The sequence below is a fragment of the Symsagittifera roscoffensis genome, chromosome 3, assembly GCF_963678635.1.
Source record: "Symsagittifera roscoffensis chromosome 3, txSymRosc1.1, whole genome shotgun sequence".
Lineage (NCBI taxonomy): Eukaryota > Metazoa > Xenacoelomorpha > Acoela > Convolutidae > Symsagittifera > Symsagittifera roscoffensis.
In genome coordinates, this window is record NC_087064.1 from 72,395,659 (window position 1) to 72,419,046 (window position 23,388).

General features: G+C 35.7%; 1 protein-coding gene across 1 annotated transcript; it reads left to right on the forward strand.

The window, feature by feature from the left end:
• The first annotated feature begins 686 nt into the window (after positions 1-686).
• Positions 687-14,659, forward strand: LOC134842526 (uncharacterized). The gene is made up of 7 exons (XM_063858908.1): positions 687-849; positions 3,418-3,546; positions 9,655-9,740; positions 12,668-12,787; positions 13,087-13,179; positions 14,162-14,224; positions 14,338-14,659. The coding sequence occupies exons 1-7, from the start codon at positions 798-800 to the stop codon at positions 14,398-14,400; spliced, it is 606 nt and encodes a 201-aa protein (XP_063714978.1). The 5' UTR covers positions 687-797; the 3' UTR covers positions 14,401-14,659.
• The last annotated feature ends 8,729 nt before the right edge of the window (positions 14,660-23,388 follow it).

The window sequence follows — 23,388 nt, forward strand, 5'->3', positions numbered from 1 at the left end:
TAATGGCTTAAAAGCTTACAACTTAGTTTTACTGGAGTAAAGTTAGTTTTTTTGAGAATTTTAGCGCTTTTTTGGAATAAAAAATTCAAAAAAACAACAAAAAAATGCAAACTTTTTGATTTTTTTGTTCTACTAGTCTTTTTTCTACAATTGTTTTTCATTTTGCTAAGTTCACTATGACTGTCGAATATGCCGAATCTCTAATTTTACATTCAGCTCCTTTTCTCACATCACACGAAAAAAACACATCACACAAAAAACACATCACACAAAAAAAAGACACTAATTGGTAAAAAACTAGTGTAGTTTGTAAGACTGGTCGGAACATTCTGTACTACTTGCACAGTAATCGGCTATCCTTTTTTACTTCTAAATTTAGCATAGAAGAAGTCAGATTTAAATTTCGGTGTTGCTATCCCTTTTTTCTCGAAACAGCTGTTAGCGCTGTTTGGTTGCTTTTCTTTCTTAATTGTACAACCTCATCGCCTCTGTTTTTTTTGTTGGATTAAATTCGGTGTGTATTGTGGTACAAATTGATTAGACGATGAATATGAAAATAATAATAATTTGTTTTCGTTGAATCTTAGAACGATAAAATTAAAAAGCCTGTTCCTGTTGGTTGAGATAATTCAGTCTACTCTAATTTTGAGTTAACTATGTTTTCACCGTGATTTGTTTTCAGAGTATATGAACTTAATTCAAGTGGATGTTGTTACCTCTGACATAACTTATCGTTTCTTACACAGTTGATTTTAATCAGGTGGAAAAAGTTACTGGAGGCTGTAATTGAGTGACACATGGCAGAAGAAATACACGGAGGAGAACACAAGAACATCTTGATCAAATATGGTACATACATCATAATCACCAGTATGACGTCCATTATAAGTAGCTGTCATCTATCCAGATCTTTCTTCTAGTTTTCAGCTATACTCTTTAGCATCTGCTGCTTGATGCTTAAGAATTCTTTAATCAGCAAAATATAGTAAAAAAAAAGTTCAAATACGTGGGAATACGAAGCTAGTTTTTTGTCCTGAAACTGTTATCCTGAATTCATCGAATGAAGAAATTGCATTTTAAGACGTCAGCGCTTTTAATTTGAATACGCTGGATTTGGATGTTTTTTTTTGTTTTGCACGTGAAAATCATGTACCTTAGGGTTAGGAACCTAATCTATAAAATGCTGGATTTGGTGAGTTTCAGGGTTTATCCGAGCTTGGAAATTTTGTTTTTGAGCCCTGCATACCTTTCATTTGGAGATTTTTGGAAATGAAGAATTCATTTTGAAAGGATAATTTGAATTTTTTTTTCTAAAATCAGTTTCTATCTGTATGATTAGTTTCCCGCTCTCAGTGCGCTCCATCAAAATTAAATAATGAAGTTTTTTTGATAGTTTTTTTTCGATAATGTGAACTAATTTTTACTAGTCAAATTTCGCTGGTGGAGGGGGGGGGGAGGAAAAAGAGCCAAATTGAATTTCACTCGATAAAAACTTGCAAATTATTTGCCTGATATTTTTTTCGAATTGGTAGTGACTCAGTGCCTTTCGCCTTTTCTCTTCCTGCCAGGTGAGGTTCTATGTTTGAGTTGCATTGCAATTGGTGCGAAGCTCTGCTTCGCCTCTGTGTGAAAAATATTGTCAATCATAAATGATTTTGGAAATTCAAAGAGCTTTAATGTGCTGTATTTTTTTCCAAATCGAAATTTGAAAAAATCAAAATTTGTGAAATGCTTTGAAAAATCACAATTTTTGAGAATTTTCCAACTATCTGCTGGCAATGCTATTTTTGTCGTCAATTTTTTTCTCTTATGGGAGCAAGTGACGTGTAATCGGGAATTATACTTTTTTCCCGAAAAAACTTGCCCTACAAGTATGTCAGAAATTGATGTGTTATTATGGAACCCAAACACCTTCAAGGCTTCTTTTTATATGGTCTAGTGATAACGAGCGTGCCCTGGGATCCTCAAATATGGGGTTCTAATCTCGGCGGGACCTTGAGTTTTTGATACTTCGGTAATTCGAAAACTTTTACTGGTAAACTTTGAATAATCAGACGGTCGATTGTTTGGTAATTTTTCACCAGCGTATATTACAATACACTGAATTTTTTTCTGTTTTGAACTAATTTTATTATTACTGAAAGTCGTTCTTTCACTTAAGCTAACTAAGCCAATATATCATAAGTGAAAGAACGACTTTCAGTAATAATAAAATTAGTTCAAAACAGAAAAAAACAGTCTTTTGTCGTTTGAAGGGAAAAAATTTACGCAGTTTTTGTTATCAGGAGTTGAAGGTTGTTAAACTTCAAATTTTGAAATTTAGTAGCTCAAAAAACTGACTTTTTTTGCTAAGCGGTTGTCTTTTCAAGTGTTGCCGTCTTAGTGGCCGCTCGTTAAACAATACTGAATGCTTATTTAACACTGATGATTATGTTTGGCGACTGTGTCGATACAAAAATATGAATTTTTCTAAGTAATTTTTAAGAGTCGGATGAACGTAGCTTAGGCTCTTATATAGGTCGTGATAGTTTTTCAGGAAATGTCTTGAACATTATCCAGGCTCTAATTTGATTTTGTTTTGCACTTCAACTTTTTTTTCCTTTTCTTAAAATAAAGGCAAATTCCTTCATCGAACTAAAATAGTGTAAAGGGTCACAAAAAACGTGATCGACTTCTAATTTCGATAGTGGAATTTACTTTCCAATTTTCTCAATGGAATAAAAAGTTAACTTATATCCAGTTTTTCCTAATTGGCTTTTTTTATCAGAAAAGTTTCCATCATAAATTTTTCTAGAATTTCAAAGAGCTTTCAGGTCATCTATGTTTTGTCTCTGAAAGTATTTTTTGTGTAGTTGCGTTCATTGACTCTTGTCTTCTCTTCAGCTTGCACTGCTATGTTTGAGCTGTTTTTGAAACTCCGCTTCGCCTATGTGTGTTAATTTGGCACCATTAAAGTTGTTGACTGGATATTACGTAAAAACGTTCTATTTATATCTTGAACCAGGTCAAATAACTATGCGATGAAAATATCTAGAATAGCGCTGTATACTTCTGCGCTGTATACTTCGAAAAATAGATCTGAAGTCAATGCGCGGCACTTCAAGGAGTTTGGAAGCATGCGGAGTGCTCATGCTTTGGTTACCGGTGACAGCATTTTATGGCTATCTCCATATAACATAACTGTTGCTTCTTTCATAACCTGTCTCTCTACATCTTTTCGTTTCTTCTCTAACCTGTCTGCTGTCTTTTTCAGACTGGATGAGTATAAAGTGATTATGATAATGAAAGCGAACTTATTCAGTGTCTAATTCTTTCGAAGTTGATGAATGCGAAGTTGTTCTTCATAGTCATTCTCGTAGTCAGATCCAGTAGTGTTAATTAAGAAGAGTGAGTGAGTGGTGTCGTGTGCTGTTGTAGGCCCCGAGGAGCACCGAGTGATCCTCCCCCAGAAGTCTTCCTCCCAGCCCCACCTCTTGAGTGACTTGGCCCTCCTCATCGAGAAAGTGTGCTGCATTCCCACAGACAGTCAACGCATCATATTCAAAGGCAAATATACTTACACCAGGGGCAGTTTTCGGGGGTCTGTTGACCCCTCGGGGTTTTGACCCCCTCATCGCCCAAGGTGACCCCCATTCGCTGCTACTGTATTTAGGCCGACTGCCTCTGAAGTTTTTCTAAATGCACCTTTGGTGCCAATATAGACTAACTTTGAGGGGGATCGCGCGCTAAGAAAGCTATTTTTTTTGTCAAAACTGTGCAAAGTTCTCAAAAACAGCAGAGAGCTCGGAAAATCAATTTGGCCAACCTTAAGAATAAAAGATCGGCAAAGTTTACAAAAAAAAAGTTTTTAGAAGCCGCCCCCTCGAGAAGATCGTAGATTCACCACTGAAGAAGTCGAGACGATTTATCGACGAACGAAAGGACCGAGAAAAGCCTAGATCCTCCCGTCACTTAAACTAAAAATGTCGGACTCCTTAAAAATATCTTATTTCTTAATTAGATGAAAAATGTTCAGTGTAAATAGGACAATGTAAATAGGACGAATGTCCGATCTATTTCTCTGATTACTCTTATGGCAAATTTAAAACATACAATATGAGTTTATGTTATGATTGACATCACACGGACCATGTCATAGAGCTGGCGGGGGCTTGCTTACTACGATGCGTTTTTCTTTTATTGAAGGAATGGAGTGAAAATCTACTGAAATGTCACAATAATGAAAATTTTGAAGAGTTGAAGAAGTCATTTATTGAGATTAAAGAAGTCTGTATATGATAAGTATGTGTTGGTCTGTGACCAATTAAGCTTCTGAAGCAGACCAGCTGCTCTTTAAGCTGTTAACTTCCGGGTGTTGTTCATCTTGCGGAAAGGTGTTGTTGGAAAATTGCTTGTATTGGTGTGAGTCTGTGTGCGTATGTGTCTGTTGATTGTTGTAGAGTGTCTCGGATTAGTTCTTGTATCTTGGGGTTTGTCTGTGCAGCTCTTTTGAGGTAATTTGAGTTTAGTCTTGTTAGTTCTTCTTGAATCGTCTTCATCCTGGTGATTTTATGTACTTCGTCTGTTGGTGTTGTTACTGGTAGATGGTAGGCTATTTTTAGTGCTCTGTTCTGTAATCTTTGTAAGTGCCTTGTAGATGCGTTTACCCACGAAGGTGATGCGTATGTGAATACTGGTAGAATTGTTGATTGGTACAAAAACTTTAAGACTTTGGATTTGATGCCTTTGGCTCGTAGTACTAGTAGAAAATTGATTTTCCTTGTCGATTTGTCTTCAATTCTTTGTAGATAGTCTTTCCATGTCAGGTTATCATTTAATGTAATTCCCAGAAATTTAGTGGTTGTTGATGGTTCGATCTCTTCGTTCTGTAGCATTAATTTGCAGTCATTCTTCTTGTGTCTTGTAAAAAGTATAAAGTTCGTCTTCTCCGGGTTCACGTCTATCTTCCATTTCTGGCACCATGCTTCAAGTTTATTTAGACCACCTTGTAGTCTGTGTGTTGCATTCTTGCTTGTATTTGAACTTGTGTAAATTGCTATGTCGTCGGCATATTGTGATATTGTTGTTAGACCTGCATCTGGTTTGCTTACATAGATGTTGAAAAGAATTGGACTGATTACACTTCCTTGTGGTACTCCTGCACTGGGTGTGAAACTGTCGGCTTTGGCTTGGTGGTATACTACTGTTAACTCTCGGTCTGTCAAAAAACTCTTGGTCCATTTTACAATCCACTTCGGACAGTTGATTTCTAGTAGTCTGTAGTATAAGCCTTCGTGCCATACAGAGTCAAAAGCTCGTTGCACGTCCAGAAATGCTGCTGCAACGGGTTGCTTCCAGTTATTCTCATTATAGATTGTCTCTGTTAGACAGAGTAAATTGTCGGTGGTGTATCGTTCGCTTCGGTATGCACTTTGAAAGTGTCCGAAGATGTCGTGATCTTCGCAGTGTACTAGCAGCTGCTCTTTGACAAAACACTCGCAAATCTTCCCGATACAGCTTGTAAGTGAGAGTGGTCTATAGTTCTTGGGATCTTTGTGGTCTTTCTCGGGTTTTGGTAACATTGATACTGTCGCTTGTTTCCAGCCTAGAGGAACGAGCCACTTCTCAGCGATTGTACTATGATTTGTCTTAGTACTTCTAGTACGTTGTTGGGCAGGTTTTTCATCGCTTTGTAGCTAACTTTGTCTTGTCCTGGGGCAGTGCTCTTTCTGTGCTTGATCACGTCTTTGAGTTGCTTTAAGCTAATCTCTGTTTGTGCAAAACCTGTCTGTTCCAGTTGAAAATCTTGGATTTTCGCCTGGGACACCTTGTCATGTACTTCCTGTTCATGCGTTAGAGCTGCCTGAGAGTTTGTTATATTTGTCGTCATGTTTGCTTTGAGCATCTTAGCGAAGTGGTTCGCAGCGTCTTGATTTGTCATTTTCAGTTGACTCGTTCGTTTAGGTCTTGTGCCTGTGAGCTTTTTTACTGCTTTCCAGAAATTCTGTTGTGTTGGTGCTTTGTTCATTTCACTGAGTAGTTTGAGTTGGTCTTCTCCTTCTACTGTCTGTTTTAGCTGTCTGATGTCTTTCTTTGTTTTGTTTAGCTTTGTACACAGGTCTTTGTAGTCACTGGTGTCTTGTTGGTCATATCGTCTCATCTTTTGTTTTTGTCGTTCAAGTTTGTGTTTGTTTCTGACTAGTTCGACTAGTTGTGGGTTCGTGAATTGGTGCTTGTGTTCTTTTAGGCTGCCTTGTAGCACTTGTCAGTGTGTTTGGCTATCTGGTCAGCTTCTCGAGCTAGACCTTCGTCAGTTTTGATTGAGTCAGGGTTGAACTTGTAGTTCGTTACTGTGCCTCTGAATTTTCGCCAGTTTGGTTTTGTGCATGTTCTCTTTGGAACAGTTAGTTCGTACTCTGCAATTGTCATGTAGTGATCGCTTGGTGTTGTGTCTGACACTTCAAAGTTCGTGCATAGGCAAGCCATTTTTGGTGATGCAAAGTGTAAGTCTAGGACTGAGTCACTTTGGTGTGTTGGTTCGGAACCGTTCAAGATGAAGTAGTTGTGCATGAGAGCGTCTACAACTCTTCCGTTGCTGTTGGTTGCTCTTGCTTTTGGGTTGACAGATTTGATCTGTGCGTTGAAGTCTCCAACGATGATGTGTTTTGGATCTTTTCCATTGAAAGTCACGTTCTCTATCTCTGCGTTTGGGCTAAGGTAAACACTTGTTACAGTGATACCCATTGTGTTGATCTTGATCGTCTCGCATACTTTTCTGCATTCTCTGTGGTTTTGGTTTATGTGTTGTGCTTGTTCCAGTACTTGGTACTGTATGTTGTCTCTGATGTAAATTGCCGAGCCTGTGACACTGTCACAGATTGCTGCTGCAAGGTTAAAGTTTTGTAGTTTTGGTGGATATTTGGTTTTTGTTTCGTTGAAGCAGACTATAGTGATGTTGTGTTTCGCTAGAAGATCTTGGATCTCCAGTTTGTGCTTGTTTATACTTCTGCAGTTGAGTTGTGCTATCTTGAGTCTATTCATTTTGGTTTATTGTTGTTGTTTTGATTTCGGGAGTTACTATGTCTGCTGCTGCTTGCTTCTCTGTGTGTTTTTGTATTTTGTTTTGCTTTGATATTTGATGTTAACAGTTCAGTGTAATCTTTTTTCTCGAATTGAGTTTTAACTGCATTGCTGACTGTTTCGTTAATTTTCTCACATGATCTAGCGACGGCTGTGGTGATTGCATCGGTTATCTTTTCGTCCATGGCTTTCTGCACTGCTTTTTCGACTTGATCGGCTATTGTAGTTTCAACAGTTTCTTATGAACTGCTGTATGTCCTCTTTGCTCTTGGTTGGTTGTGTTTCGGTTGTGGTTGGTTGTGGTTTGACTACGGTTGTGGTTGGTTGTGGTTTGACTACTTGAGCGTAGCTTTGCACTTTTGGTTGTGCTTTTTGGGCTTCGACTTGAGCTGTCTTGTAAACCGGGCAATCTTTGTACTGCGCCGGGTGTTCGCCTCTGCAGTTGATGCATTTAACTTGCTGCTTTGGAATTTTGCAGTCTCTGACTGCGTGGTTGTCGCCACATCTGAGGCATCGTTGCTGGTTCGGACAGTTAATGGCCATGTGGCCGAAATTTTGGCATTTGTAACACTGTGTTACTCGTGGTTCTGTTTTGGATGCTTCGCATCGTTTCAGTTCGTTGCAGATGTAGACCCCATTGTCGATTGCCTTTCTGCAGGCGAGGTCATCATCTGTGAAAACTCTGATGAGTTGTGTTGGCTTGTCTAGGCTTCTGCTTTGGATTCGGAAGAGCTTTGCTACCTTGATGTTGTTGATCTCCTCAAGTTCAGATTGGATGTCAGCTTCGCTGAGTTGTTCACTGACTCTTGAGATAACAAAGCTGGAAGTTTGTTTCTTCTTGGGTTGGTTTGTCTTGTGTTGTCTGCCTCCGATTTTTACTTCTGTGTCGGGAAACAGGACTTCGAGGTTGGCTTGGGTGCTAATTTGGGCAATTTGAGGCGATTCAGGCTTGATTGAATAGCCTAGGCCAGTTTTGAGGTCCCTGGTTTGACCAGGATATTGTACTTTAGTCAGGTTACGTATTGATTTGGTGAAAGTCATTCGGCTTGGAATTTTGTCTTTGCAAAGCTTATGTAGATAATGTTCGTGATATTTAGTCTTTTGTTGCTTTGAGCTTGTGATTCTTCCGCTTTGCGCTTTCGATTAGTTGCTTGACTTTGCTCCATTGTCGGTTGCCTTTTAGGCGAAGCGTCATCAAGATTTCCTTGCCAGTTTTCTGAATGCATTGTCGGTTGCCCTTAGGGCACATTCTTGAACTGCTTTCGTTTTACTGTGATGTAATCAGCATGTTGATCTTGGTTTGGTCCCATTGTCAGTTGCCTTTGAGGCGAGGCCTTTTCTTGATCATTGCTTGTTGGTGTCAGGCTTCCTTCGATTATTAACTCGGAATTAGATTCGTCATCGCTTTGGTCGTAGTTTTCGATTGCTGATGCCATTTGGGAGTTAAGGGATGATGGCATTGTGGGGGGGGGGGGGGGGGTTTCTTCGCTCACTATGTGAGCAGGAATGCTCCTTCTTGCACCCTCTTCGTCTAGTACTTTCTTCTTCTTGCACCCTCTTTGTCCTTCTGGGCACTTTCTTCTTCCCTCTAGGCTCTTTTTCGTCGGGTTACTCTTGGTAGCCCTTCTTCTTGCACCCTCTTCGTCCTTCTGGGCACTTTCTTTTTCACTCTAGACCCTCTTCCGTCGGGTTACTCTTGGTAGGTCCAACAATAACGACAGAGTAGAGGTTGTCCAAGTAAGCAATCGCAGACCCGGTCGCAACGTATCTCTGCCTCCTAGAATGCTAGCACTGCTTTCGCAATGTGTTGCTTAGACTAGGGTGTTATAGGGACCAACCAACTTCTAGATCTGCGGCCGTGACACTATCTCCTGTCCGAGAGCCGGCACCAACACAGATATCTTGTTTTCTTGGGACAAAAAGTCAATCAGGACTGCGACCGATCCAAGTCAGAACCCAGGTTGGCTGCGCACCGTTGGGTTTGCAAGTGCCGGTTTGGGACTTGGTTCGAATAGCACCTTTATATAGGCTTTATCGGCCGACTTATGACTCTTGAAAAAGAGTGCTTTCCTGGGGCAGTTGTGTGCACGGTGTAGTGAAGGCAGTGGAGAGAAGGCTCTTGTACATCCGATTGTTGAGTTGTAGATTGTCGTTGTCTGTTTTCCAAGTGTTGTTGTTGTAGTGGTGTTGAGATTAAAGAAGTCTGTATATTGAGATTCTGCTTTTATTGAAAACGTGGAGATGCTTTCGGGGGTGTTAGTTTAAACCAATCAAATTTGCGCATGATGAACAAATTTTCAAAATGGCGAAAAGTCTAGTTTTTAGGCCGTATAACATAAAAGACCCGTCAGTTTTTAATTAGAGCAGCGAAATATTTACGCTTCTTCAGTACGCAAAATTTTTTGTAATGAAATAAGTAGCGCATTGAAACTAGAAAAATTATCCTGTCTATACTCCTATTTTAATTCGAAGAAACCTTGAAACAATTGGAAAAGTAAGGAAAAACTTATTTTATTTTCATTGTGACAGATGCTATGAGAAATTGGACAGTTTAAAGATGAAGTGAATTAATTTTTAGTGAAATCTGTGTTTAAGGTAAATCGCTGCTGGATTTGGACGCTACACTATTCAGTTATGGAATAAGGAACAACTCGAGAGTTATGGTAATCATGGGCTCGAAGGTTAGTCTCTTAATTGACAAATTCATTTAATGGTTTTTGTTCCGACGACCGAGTTTTTGCGTTTGGAGTCTAATTTTGAGCGAGTAATGCGAGCGAGGTTATAATCGAAAACATTCTTAGTTGGCCTAGAGGTAACGCCTTTGCCGTCTAATGTCTGCGGTTCGAGTCCCGGACAGACCTTGTTATTTTCAGCATGTACAGTGCTGATTTAGGATCAACCGTACAATCTCCCCCCCCCCCCCCCCCTAAGTGGCCTACCGTAGAATCTACCCGCTTGCCACGTATTAATTTTGAAAATTGATTCTGCTAATTAGCAGCTGCTCGATTAGGAAACAAAAGTATGTCAAATTTATCACTAGGTTTCCTAATCGAGCTGCTGCTTATTGCACGCGAGTGGTATTTAGTTTCACTCGCTTTCGAGCTTTCAATTTCAACTCAAAATTTGAATTGCCAATTTTTTTGTTCATTTAAGGGGGGGGGGGTATAACCGAAAAGACCCCTATTTTATACTGTTAATTCACTAAATCATTATACATAGTTATTTTTGACTTTTTTTGACGTATTAGCTCAATTTAGTATGCCCTCAAGGTCGATATATGAAAAACCAGTTATTTATCCCCCCTAAATGGATAAGGGGGGAAATTGTACGGTTGATCCCTGATTTAAATTAACCGGACACAACGAACAAAATTTGAAATTTTAAACGCGTTTTTCTCAAATTGGGTAAGGATTAGACAAAGAGTGAAGAGAACAAAAATTGCTTAGAATTCCTCAAGAATTGATATAGAGCATTTTTTTTTCAAAATTTGCAATCAAAATTTTTCCCCAAAAAAGGGTCATTTTGGCTTTTTTAAAAGTTAATCAAGAATTACGCTGAAACTACGAAGTTGTATGATGAGAAATTTATATCAAAAGAAGCCTCTTACACACCCCAACTAAGTACTAGAAGGGTAAAACTTCGAAAAATTTGCGCAAAACGTTTGAAATTTATTTTAGCTAATTATTTTGATTTTTATATAATTTAAAGGATCTTTTTTTTGGCTATCAACCAAAAATATATTCTGCTATACAGGTTTTTGAGTTCTTATCTTTCTAAAACTTTGTCGAGAAAACAGCCGTTGAAATCTCAAACTTTGTCCGTTTTGTCCGAATAACTTGAATCAGAATGAATGCAATTGATTTTCTGTAAAAAGTGTATTGTCGGACTTTCGTTTTGTCGGTTCAGGTGCCACATCCTGATTTTGCTTCTGCTTGAAGCAACTTTCATCGTAGTTGCAAGTGCAAGTGTTGTTCAATGTAGTTTCAGGGGGAACTGATATTTTTTTCCCTCAATTTGTCTGCTCAAAGATTGTCGGCTACGTTTTTCTTCGTAAGCTTTGTTCCGCTGCTAATTTAAATTCAAATATATGGTATATTTTCCTAGTGTGGAATTCTATCGAGACAGGAAATTTTAAAATTTGTTTTTTATTATTTCATTTTTTTCGTCTCATGTTTTTTCATGTTTCTGTTGTGTCGCGAATGATGCGAAGCTCCGCTCCGCCTCTGTCGTAATTTTTTGTCTGTCATCTAATTCTTCTCATCACACCACGCATGAAAAGCGACAAAATTTTTTTTAAACTAAGTGTTTTTTATGAATGCGGTCGGAATTTTCTTTGCTTCCATCTTGTAGCTCATCAACCCTAAGCGTAACAACATCAAAAGTATCATCAATTTTAAGCTCATCAACTTTTTTCAATATTTGCGCATCGACCGGCTGCTCTTGTTTTCTACACAAGTATAAAAAAAAGCTGTTTCAGTTTCAAAATATGTCATATTTTTTCTGTGTTTGATTTGCACAGGACTGGAATGAGTGAGAGAAATTAACTTTCTTTCTAATTGTACCGAACAATGAAGAGCTGTACTTGCCCCCAAATTGCAAGAAAACTACTAATTTGATTTTTAACAATTGTCTCAATTTCGGTACTCTTGAAATTTTGGTTACCTCTATTTTAGGTGCTTTACTTTAAGGTGAAATTAATTTAAAGTCGCATAAATTAATTACAAAGAGAAGTTGCAGATGCATGTTCTCTTTGTAAAAGAATTGAAATGCAAAATAACCTTATACGTTTCTAGTTTTCCATGTTTTGCCTTTATTTATTTTTGTTTACCTTGAATAGTTGGCCTAATGTTATTATTTTTAGACCATGTTTTGCTTACGATAGATCTTTGTCACTATACAAAATTTGATATTTTGGTTTTACCCATTATCAGGAGTAGAATAAAAAATTCCTCGCACAAAAACACACGAGAGATTCATAATAGCTTCGATTTTGTAAAAGATAAGGCGAATTTGTAGTTTTCTGTGACCTTATAAAAGTAAAAATACTCTTTTGAATTGATAAGCAATTTTTTGATTGAATATTCTGTTTTTTTTTGCAAACACCGATTTTTTGTTGTTAATCTGCTCTCAAATTCAAATTTTGCCGTTTGAATTTTGACTTTTTAAAGCAAACTTCAAGTTTTCTGTTGAAGGGAAGGCAAACTCCACTATCGAACAGCAAAAGTCAAAAGGTCACGGAAAACGTGATTGACTTCCAGTTTTGAAAGAGGTTTTAAATTTTGAGATTTCCCAGAGGAATAAAAATTTTACCTATCATTACACTTTTCTCAAATTAGGTTATTTTTTTAATCAAAAAAGTGTCAATCATTAATTGTTCATGAAAATCGAAGGCCATCTTTTTTTGAAATTCGAGATGCGGTTTTTTTTAATTTTGTTCATTTTCTAAATGATGTTATATCACAAATCAATCACATCAAAGAATCAGTCAAAACCGGAATGGAACACTCTGTGCTACTTGCACAGCAACTGGGCACTCTAGTTGAACGTTTTTGGTATCTTTATTCAACTGTAGCCGTATCTTCGTTTTAAAATTGTTATTTGATTGTAGCCCTCTAAGTCGCCAGTGGAGGCCAGTACTCTAGAACGTCTCAAGACAGTGCATGTGAAGAGCGAGGCGTTAGCAGAGGACCTCAACGAAATCGAGCAGAAGATCGCCAACGTACAAAGGGTGAGTTTAATTGAGCTCTCGTTCTTCTATTGGACTATTTTGAGCCATGAAAAGAGGTTACTTCTGATGCTCAGAAAAGAAGACTAATATCTGACTAAAAGTCTGAGTGGCTAATATCTGACTAAAAGGATGCTTTGGTAGAACTGTTGAAATTTTAGTTACAAAAAGGTTGTGGCAGATGATCTTGGAAACTGTCAAAATTACATGTAAAATTTGGGATGGTATCCAGCTCCTAATTTTTTGGGAAATAACGATTGAATGCTGGGTTGTGGAGTTGTATATCGTATGTTGTTTTACAGGGTCTGGTTGCCGAAGGCCCCGATACAATAAAGCGAATGCTGTTGGGAAACGCAGACGCATATATGAAACTATTAGAGTCTATGGATGCTCTGGTAAGAATGAAAAAGTTGGGTTATCTTATTTTAATTACATCATTTACTGAGTAATTATTGTTCCGACCAATGGAAATGGGGAGGAACTTGGTAATCGGGTTTTTTAGTTTTTTGTTTTCCACGCAAGATCAGGTACCACAAAAAATCATCGGACTGGGTTGAATAATATATCATATGAAAACCCTTTCAGTCGTGATTCGAACCCCAAAAAAATTTCGAAATTTTTTTTCTAGTATCGAGAAAAACTGATTGGAAATTTTTGATTTTTCGTCTTATTTTAAGCCGTTTACAATAGCTTATTTGTAATTAATTCTAAGTTTACTCGAGTCAAATTAGTTTTTGGAGTTTTAAAATGCCATTTTTGGAATCAAAAACCTCAAAATTAAAAAAACAAATTCTGCAAAAAAAATTTTAAAAAAAATTTCTAGTCATTTCCATCAAAAGCTGTTGTCCTGTTTGCCTATTTTACTATGATTGTCGAATATGCCAAAATTATAGTTTCACGTCAGATCCTTTGATCACACCACGCATAAGAAACTATTTTGCAGTTTTTTTGAAGACTATGGTCGGAACATTCTGTGCTACTTGCACAGTAACCGGCTGTCCTTGTTTTTTTTTACTTTTTTCCAAGTAAAATTAGGTTCCACAAACAATCAGGAATGTGTTTGCTTGAGGAGCATGAAAATTTAGTTTTTAAAGCTCCTTTAGCGCTTGAGTGGCAAACCTCAAAGAAAACTGTTGTTCAATATGGCTTATTTATTACTAATGTTTTGAGCTTTCGTCTTTGTCCTTTCATGAGAGCACACACCAAAAAAGACACAAATTTGAAAAAAAATGTTAGTTTTTTTAATGTGGTCGGAACTTCCTGTGCTACGTGAACACCAACTGTCTAATCTTGTTACAGTTTGGCGCCCTTGGAATAAAAATTTTTTCATAATGGATACTTTTACTGAAAGGGATATAATGAAACATGATTGTACAGGACATTCCCAGCAGTATGCCGGAGCCGAAATCCAAGAGAAAAGAATTAGTCAACAAAATCCAGGCAAGTAATGCTAGTCTACCGAATATAATTAAGGACTCGGTTGATGATTCGAAATAGCAGTAGCCTCAAGTACTTCGCTATGTCGTCATAATATATTGAGTGTTTGATTTCAGTCGTACCTCGACAGAAATGACAATCTCAAAATGCAGTTAGAGATCCTAGTTGAGAACTCCTGAGTATCCCGAAAACTTCCCACCGATTAATCGGACAGACCCAAATTCCCTAGAAGCATTAATTCCTCTCTACATTGATCAATTGAAGAATCAATCGCCCTTGCGAGCTGCCCAAATGAAATATGATGGACAATTAAGAGTCGTTTGATGTTGCTTCCGAAGTTGTCTTGAAACTGTCATTTTTATTTTGTATTCAGTTTTGATTATTTAATGCCTAATTATGATTTTATAAATTTATGCAACTTAATTTAGAATGCATATCAGAAACATCATGCTTTTTTCTACGTTCTCCCGACAAACAACAAGAAACAGCTTACTAGGTTTTTTCTATATTTCTAATTGCCAAGCGAAGTGTTGAATTATTTTGCTTAGCAACTATGTTCAGCTCTTCTACTATTTTCTAAATACGATTTTTTCTGTGAACAACTTTGTTCGCACAACTTATCTCCCGCGGTCCTCTGTTAGAAGTTTAGTCCAACAGATGTGCTTTGAACAAGATTGCCTTTTAAGTACCCGTTCTTGTCGATTTTTTAAAATCTTGGTTGAAAAATTGTTAACCTTGGCTTTGTTAATTTCCCTTTTTAAGTGTAAAAGACCGAAGTCACCGTCACTTATATAGGTTTTTATCTTTTTTTTTCAAGGAAAAGTCTCAAAATTTGATCAGTTAAATTTGATTTTTTTGCGGTTTGATTTTTGGTTTCTATTAAATTTCAATTCGTTTCCTTTGTTAAATAAACGCAAACTCCATCGTCGAATAGTAGAAGTGAATGAAGTCTAGTTTCAATGGTGTTGAATTTCAGAATTTCAAGCAGCTGAATAAAAAATACCTTGATACAGTTTTCTGTAAATATAATATTTTTTCCAATAAAGGTGCCAATCGAAAATGAAAGAGCTAACCTGGTATTTTTTTCGAAATATGAAAATTAATCAAAAATTTTCAATCATATTTTTGGTTTTCTTCTTTTACACTTTTCCAACTGTCTGTTAGCTCTTTTTTTAATTGAGTGTTTGCCCAGCTTAAAAGGGCACAGCTTAAATATGTTATTTTGGTATATTAGCTTCTTACTGCGTCATTGTTTGGTCAATAAATTTATTTTTTTGGTGAAGGGGACTCATGAAGTTCGATTTTCAATATTAATATATGCTCAGATTCTTAGCACATCGGAGCTGGCTGCTCAAATAGTGTTGGCTTAGTCACCGCTTTCTAAATATTGGTTTAAATCTATATGGCCGACATTTGTCCTTCTCGGCATGATTCTTATAAAATGAGTTTCATTCGAGCTAAACCTTGATACCAGAATTTTGGTAATTGTCTTTTTTCAGGTTTTTCACCTTGTTTTCGTGTTCATTTGCCAGCTAGCTCGCCATGCTTAAATGATGTAAATTGTTTTGGCTCCGGTAAAATGAAGTTTGTTCTGTTTTTCATTTTTGTCAGATTTGAAAGCAGAAAGGTGTCAGATCTTAAAAACAGCAAATTTGAAAGCTGTCAGATCTTAAATAATGGTTTTTAGATTTTTTTCTTTCTATGGTATTTAGAATGATTTTTTCGCTCGTCTTTTAAGTAATTGAATGCATTTCAGTCGAATATCAAGCTTAGGGTGGAATTAGTCGGAGTTTCTTGCTCATATATTTTTCTTCGACCATTTCTTGCTGAGTTTTCTTAAATTACTTTACAATGGGAAGGGCGGTAGAGGAGTCAATAAGTTCGCCTCTATATTCATTAGTAATAATTAATTAATCAAAAATTGTTAGTAGACTAGTATTAGTAGATATTATAAGTAGACTAGTATAAGATATTTGTAATAACTATATGCTATAACTATAATAATAACTATAATTGTTACATAACTATCTCATAACAGTTACGTATTTTCGGATAGATGATACTTTGGATGGTTTATGTACCACCAGCATTTTTACTAATAAGCTTTTCATTGTCGTAGTTTACCTCGGTAGCAAAGTATTATTAAAATTATGCGTTGAATATTCGTATTATTTATCATAAAGCGTATCAGTATTAGAATAGAATAAATTATTTTTAAAATTAAAAGTATCTAGTTAATGTGCTGGTTATTTGAGAAAACAATTTATTAGGGTAATTGCACAACACAGCCGAACAGACGTGCATTTCTATTTTAGTAACCCAAATTTTCTAAGACGTCAGAAATTATCAATGTTTACTTCTGTTGTTAGCCGCGTCCAGACAATTCGGCCACAGACAATTCAGCCGATTTGAAATTCAGACAATTCAGCCAAAATTATGCAGACAATCCAGCCAAAGACAATTCAGCCAATAATTGTGACCGCCGCAGTCGAGCCAACGTGTTGCGAGCTTGCCACCAAAGGGTAGGACTCTATACGAAATTTAGAGCCGGTTATCGCCGCGACGCGCGCGTAGCGCGCCCACCGGCGACCTTAAACCGAGAAATAACTCCAATTCCAATTTTTTTTCTTCCGAATCTAGCGTTTTGTAAAACTGGCTGAATTGTCTTTATAGTTCTGGCTGAATTGTCTGAATTTCAAATTGGCTGAATTGTCTTTGGCCGAATTGTCTTTGGCCGAATTTTCTGTGCGCCGTTGTTAGCGTAGAATAGCATAACATTTTCGTAAAGGTAAGAGTATTCATTTGAAAAATTTACAAATCGATCTAATAGCCGGCATTTTACAAAATTTCATTTTGGACTCGGCTCTTGAGAGGCAGAAGGTCGGGTGGGGACTGGAATTTTGGCATCTTCTGAACTATTGTGCTGCATCTCGAAAATATCCGGTAAAGCTTCTTTTTTGCTCAAGAGAGAGTAGTGTCATATTATGAACTTAACTTTTTTTCCAACCCAACCGATAAAAGTTTTCATTAAGTCACGTTGTTGGCGTGGCATTGGCATTTACAGAGTATCTGTTGTGTCGGCTATTTTGATAGCTAGCATTTTACGACTGTCAAATGACCATGGCGCAGATGTGACGAGGTGAGACTTAATAACCTGGGGGCGTTCGATTCCAGGACAATCCTAAAGTTTTAGCTCGTTTTAAATTTTATTTTAAAAAGGGTAAAAGTTAGATAGTTTTATTATTTGTTTGCGAAGTGCAGCTTCATCTCTGTGTTGGGAAATATGATTGTTATGATTTTGTAACTTTTAATAGTCGAATTGGATTTAATTTTATTTAGTTAATGTTTTAAACCCAACTCGCAAAGCAAAAAGAGTGCAGATGCGACGGCTTGAGACTCTTAACCTGCTGGTCGGGGTTCGGTTCCGGCACACAACAAAAGTTCTGTTTTCAAGACTTACTTTTAGCTCTCTTATTTCATTGTTGCAATCTTTAGGAACATTTTTTGTTATTTTTACGCTTGTATTTGCAAAGTTTAGTCTCGCCTCTTTGTAATAACTAGTGGTAGGAAGCTTAAGCTCTGCAGATACAAAAATGCAAATTGAGCTTGTCTTTAACTTTAATCAGTGCATTGATTGGTTTTTGGGGTGCTGCGAGTTTTTTTAGTTTCATCAGGAGATTTTAATTCAGAGTTTTTCCAGCTGATCACAAAAGTTTTTATAGCTCCAGTATTTTCAAATTTGTGAAAAATGTGTTCATTATAAGACACCCTATTACAAGTTGTAGCAATTTTAATCCCTTGTTTCGAGCACATGATTTCAGCACATGAAGTAGGGTACATTTGATTGAAATCCATTATTTTTTTAGAAATTTGTATTTCAGATGTTCGCGCTTTATTGCAGTGTTATGAAGGTGCATTTGTTTACCGTTGCTCAGTTAAGACCGAGTTTTTTGATTTTTTAACCTTCCAGAATTAGTATTGTTTGGTGGTTTCACGTTTGAAATTAGCATATCAAGTTTCTGCTATATGGTTTCGATAGAAATTGCTCTCTAAAAAAGCGGAAAGCTGTCCTATTAAGTGTAAAATAATGAAATTTTGCTATCCTAATCAAAACCATATTGCTTACCACAATCGTTTTATTTGGTATTGAGAAAGGAACTTATGGTTATTTTTTTTGCTTGCTTAACGCTATGAATCTTTTTTAAAAGTTGCAAGAACAAGTGCCTTGTAATTAGAAATTAGAATTTTTCATATTTCAAGTTTTTTCGAGAAACGTTCTAAACTTTATCCAGGCCCACTATTCTACTTAGGCGGGCTCGATGTTTGAGTTATGCTGCGGATGTTATGAAAACATCCATTTTTTTAAATTACAAATCAAAACATTTCTGAAAAACATAAAGAGCTACTAAATTCAATGCTCAGTTTTGGAGAAACATAACCGTCTAAGCTTGAATTAGACACTTGAATCAGCGCGCTATCTCACGCTCAATTTCTACGAGCTAATTATATTCGAGTATTTATTTTTTTCTTTTCGTAATCACGATCAATATTGAAGGTGAGCCAGCATTAGTCTTTTACGCATCTCATTGATTCACTTAAAAATCCCGTAGTAGCTTTATTCCCCGTAAACAATTTTTCTTACACATCTGTAAGAAACTTACTTCGGATTAAACAACTTCCAGAATTTTTTTGACTTGTTCTTGAGATAATGAGGCTTATGTTTTTTTCAGAGTATGTATGAGGTTGAATATTTTGTAGAAAAAAATGAGTTTTGGGACTTTCATGTTTTTGCTCATTTTGTCGGCTTTAACCACAAGTCATGCCATTTTTTTTTATTTATGGATTTTTTACCATAATTGGTAAGTTTTTCTCAAGTTAATTTTATTATTTTGAGTCTTTCAGGGTGATAAAAGTGAAAAGTGTACGACATCCATTGGTTATTTTTTTCTGACTCGACAGGCATCTACCCAAGTATTGTCTGCTTAGCAGACGCTTGCTCTGTAAATGAAAGCTTATTTAACGCAGTTTTTCTGAAATTGAATTTTATGTTCCATTTTTTTAAAAGTTTTTCATGAATGTCAAGAGTATAAATTAGTCCTGAAAATTTGGTGAATTTATGAGTATTGGAGTTGTTAATTTTGCGATAAGCAAGAGTGTTGCAACCGGATTTTAGGCTTTTTCCTGTTGATAACTAAAAATGATGGTCTTTCTCAAATCTGTATTTTAGTCAACTAACAATTAAGTTTTGAGCTTGTCTGCATTTTAATTTCTCATTGTTTTCGAAAGCGTCAAAGAAAGATGTGAAGACACATATATAATTCGTGATTTTTACGGGAGAGTCTTAGAAATTGATCACGCCAATATTTATTTTTTGAGGTTTGACTTTCGAGATCTTTTCAAGTTCATTTCAAATTCATTTGCTAAAAGGAAAATTAATTAATATTAAGACTTCGGAAATCGTGCGAAAATGTGTGAATGTCTTTTATGTTCCAAAGTGGATTCTGTTTTTTAGGCTTCTGAGTTGAATTTAGAAAAATCTATCCGAGCGGAAAAAAACATAGCCAAAAACATTTCGAAAATTGCCAATGAACCTAAGTTAAGCACAAAAAAATTGAAAAAAAAAATCTCACATTGAAGCTCAACACTTTTTTCATAAAACCAGATCGACTAGAGAAAACTTGGTAATTTCTTCAAAAGGTTTCATTGAAATTGATCATTTCTTCGAAATGGATTGAAGGTTAGCTTCATTATGAGATAACATTTCCCCGAAATTCAGAAAAAGTCCTTCAATTTTTTCTGTTAAACTGAGGTTAGTTTTTTCTGTTTAACTGAGGTTCTTTATTTTGCTTAAAAGATTTTGGCTTATAATATAACGGCGTAGTGGCCTCATTTGGAGTCGTTTGATGAGCAAAAAAGTAGTATCTAAGTACTTTGAGGGGGACTTAAAAAATTGTTTTCAGTTTCGAGGTTGAAAACAATTTTTTTCTGCTCAATGTGGGTTTCATCAAGAGATGCCGGTTTTCTTACCGCTTGGTAAGTTCAGTTTTGATACTAGTTTATCGTTCAATTGTTTTTTGTCTTACTTGGACTGTTTTTCTTAAATGAACTTTTTAAAGACCAATCAAGACAAAGATGTGTTAAGTGTAGTATATCAGTTTTTTTTTCAAAATTATTTTTTTTTCGTTTTTGTGCTATGTTTGAGTGTATCGCAAGTGTTCCGAAGCTTCGCTTTATCTCTGTCTCAAAATTTGAAATTTGCGAAAAAGTTACATTTGGCTGACATTTTCTCGTGAACATAACATTTTTGTCACAGTTTTTAAATTACGTTTTTGTCGTTTTTATAAATTACGTTTTGTCGTCTAAGGTCCTATCGGTTGTAGATGGCAAAATCCACCTCACGTAAGCATCGATTTCATGATGCAACGATTGGTTTTAAAAGGTTGAGTATGAAGACCAAATATGTATGTCATGGCCTAATTAGTCCGTATGCCAAATTTTATAACAATCCGACAAGGTGAACAGAAACTTTACTCTAAAAAATTTGCAGGTGGCGGGAAAGGAAAAAAGCCTAAAGAAACAATGGCTTTAGATGATAAATAACGGTTGTAGATGACAAAATAAGAAATGTTGTGGAAACTGGAGCTTTTTAAGATCTACAGTGTGGTATTATTATAATCATATTGGGTGATATATTACAATAGGTGGTAGGTTCAATTTCAATAGCTGGATCGCTTTTTTTGTACTTCGCACATTATCTATTTATCTACCTATATCTATATCTATCTATACTATATTTAAATGCTAGTGACAGCTATCTCCCATGTTTAAGCATAATAATTTTGCATGTTTAACGAAAGAGTTTTTTCATGTTTAAGCTATATCATATATTGCAATGCTTAAGAAAATTTTTCATTTAGTTTTCGGCAAGGTCGTTAATTTTTCAGTCATTTGTTTCGAGGCCAAATTAAGTCTGTCTGTCTGTCTGTCTGTCTGTCTGTATACCTGCTTTTTTAAATTAATTTGATTGTGTTTGTCTACCCGTCTCCTATTTTTTTTTAAAACTTTATTCTGTCAAAATTTTTATCTATTATAAATTTAAATGCGGGATTCACTATCTCGCCATGTTTAAGCTTTTTCAACGTATTTTTTGCATCTTTAACAAAAGAATTTTTTCACGCTTAAGCTATATCGTATATTGCAATGGTTAAGGTTTTTTTTCGGTTTTCCCGTTTAAATTCAATTTTTTTCATCAAGTTTGTAATTAGCAACCCAAACGTTGGATGTTGTCAGAGTTTTTTCCAGGTTTTTCGATTCTGGCCTCCATATATGAATAACCAAATCCTTGTAGTTTTTCGAGATATGACGTTTTTTATGTTTTTTTCAAAAATTTTTCAAAAACTTAGTTGAAGATCTCAGTCCTGTTGTTGGACTTTGTGAGGGTACTCTCAGGGGTTGCGAATCTTGCCTCTAATTATGGCTGCTCAAATCGTTGTAGTTTTCGAGATATGACTTTTTTTTAGGATTTAAAAAAAATTTCAGAAAATTTAGATATAAAAAAATGCACAAAATTTGATATTCCCATCTCGGTGGTGAGGCTCTGTCAGAGTGCTCTCAGGAGTTGCGGTTTTTGCCTCCAAATATGACTGCTCAAATCCTTGTAGTTTTCGAAATATGACGTTTTTTATGTTTTTCTTCGAAATTTTCAAAAAAAAAATTAGATGTTAAAAAATTACAAAATTTTGAAAATCTCAATCCTGTTATTGAAATCTGTGAGAGTACTCTCATGGGGTTGCAAATCTTGCCTCCAAATATGACTGCTCAAATCTTGGTAGTTTTTGAGATTTGAAATTTTTTCTGGTTTTCAAAACAAAATACATCTTTTTAGAAAACTTAAGGTGAAGTTTCTCAAAATTTGAATTTCCCAACGTTGTAGTTGGGTACCGTAAGAGTACTCTCAGGAGTTGTTAATCTTGCGTCCAAATGCGACTGCTCAATTTCTTTTAGCTTCCCAGATGTGACGTTTCTTAGTTCATTTTAAATTTTTCGAAGAACTTATATAAAACTTCACAAAATTTTATGGTTCTTCAAAATTTGTATAAAAAACTTGAATAAAATTTTTGCAAAATTTGTAATTACGAACCCTGTAGTTGGATGCTGTCAAAGCACACTCAAAGAATGCAGATCGTATTTCCAATATATGCGGTTTATCATGAGTACCGGAGGTGCGTTTTACGCTAGTTTAAAAATTAGCATTTCATTTGACAGAGTAATGTATTTACAAAACTTATTTTAGTCTTAGTACAAGTGATGAAAAATGAAATGACTATATTATGCATTATAGTTCTGAAGTTTAATACATGCACTATACTCAAAATTGCCACCTATTGTAACATCACCTCATATTGGACGTAATTCGGATTACATGTGTCGAGAAAAACTTGTCTTATTTTTTTTGCTGTTGAAATTTAGCAAAGTGTGAATAATTTAACCAAGATTCTTTATTTCTACGTTCAATATGTCCATTTTTAGAAAATAAATGTTTTATGATTATGATTTTCAAAACATTTTTATCTGCGGGCTTAACTTATACTGATTTGATCGCTTCAAAAACACATTTAAAGTTCTATAAAAAAGATTTCGAAAATAAGTATTTCATCCCTAGTGAACAGTACTCGGAATTGATACATATTTGACTAAAGAACCTAGAAAATTCTGATGTACAATCATTCCAGATTGAACGTTATTTCCACTAGATTGCTGAAACTGTCTAAGAATCTGATATTTATGTTTTAAAGCAGTAGAATATATACTGTAAAATTAAATTTTAAGAAATACTGTAGCGAATGATTTTAGAAAACCAAATTAGTTGGCATGAAATTGTTTAAAAAATGGAAAATATAACCTTTAAAAGAATCGAAGAATCTGATGTGATATATTGCTTATAAATTGTCTTCTGCGCCATAGCAAACTAATAAAAAGTAGTTTCCCCTACTCGGAAGAAATAGCAAGTTGGCGTAAACGTCAACTTCCAAAATAAACGATGATGCATGAACATAATTTTGAATATCCCAAAAAATTCGCCCTCCAAAAGCAAAACAGTCTACTTACGACGAATAAAAATGATTAATGTTGTTAGTCAGCGACTGTCATTAAAAAATATTTTTTTT

What these genes read in the sequence shown, in the direction of transcription:
- LOC134842526 (XM_063858908.1), top strand. Translation starts at nt 798, where the DNA reads ATGGCAGAAGAAATACACGGAGGAGAACACAAGAACATCTTGATCAAA. An exon ending in TAGAGTCTATGGATGCTCTG is followed by an intron (nt 13,180 to 14,161) that starts GTAAGAATGAAA and finishes ATGATTGTACAG; the next exon opens with GACATTCCCAGCAGTATGCC. An exon ending in AATTAGTCAACAAAATCCAG is followed by an intron (nt 14,225 to 14,337) that starts GCAAGTAATGCT and finishes GTTTGATTTCAG; the next exon opens with TCGTACCTCGACAGAAATGA.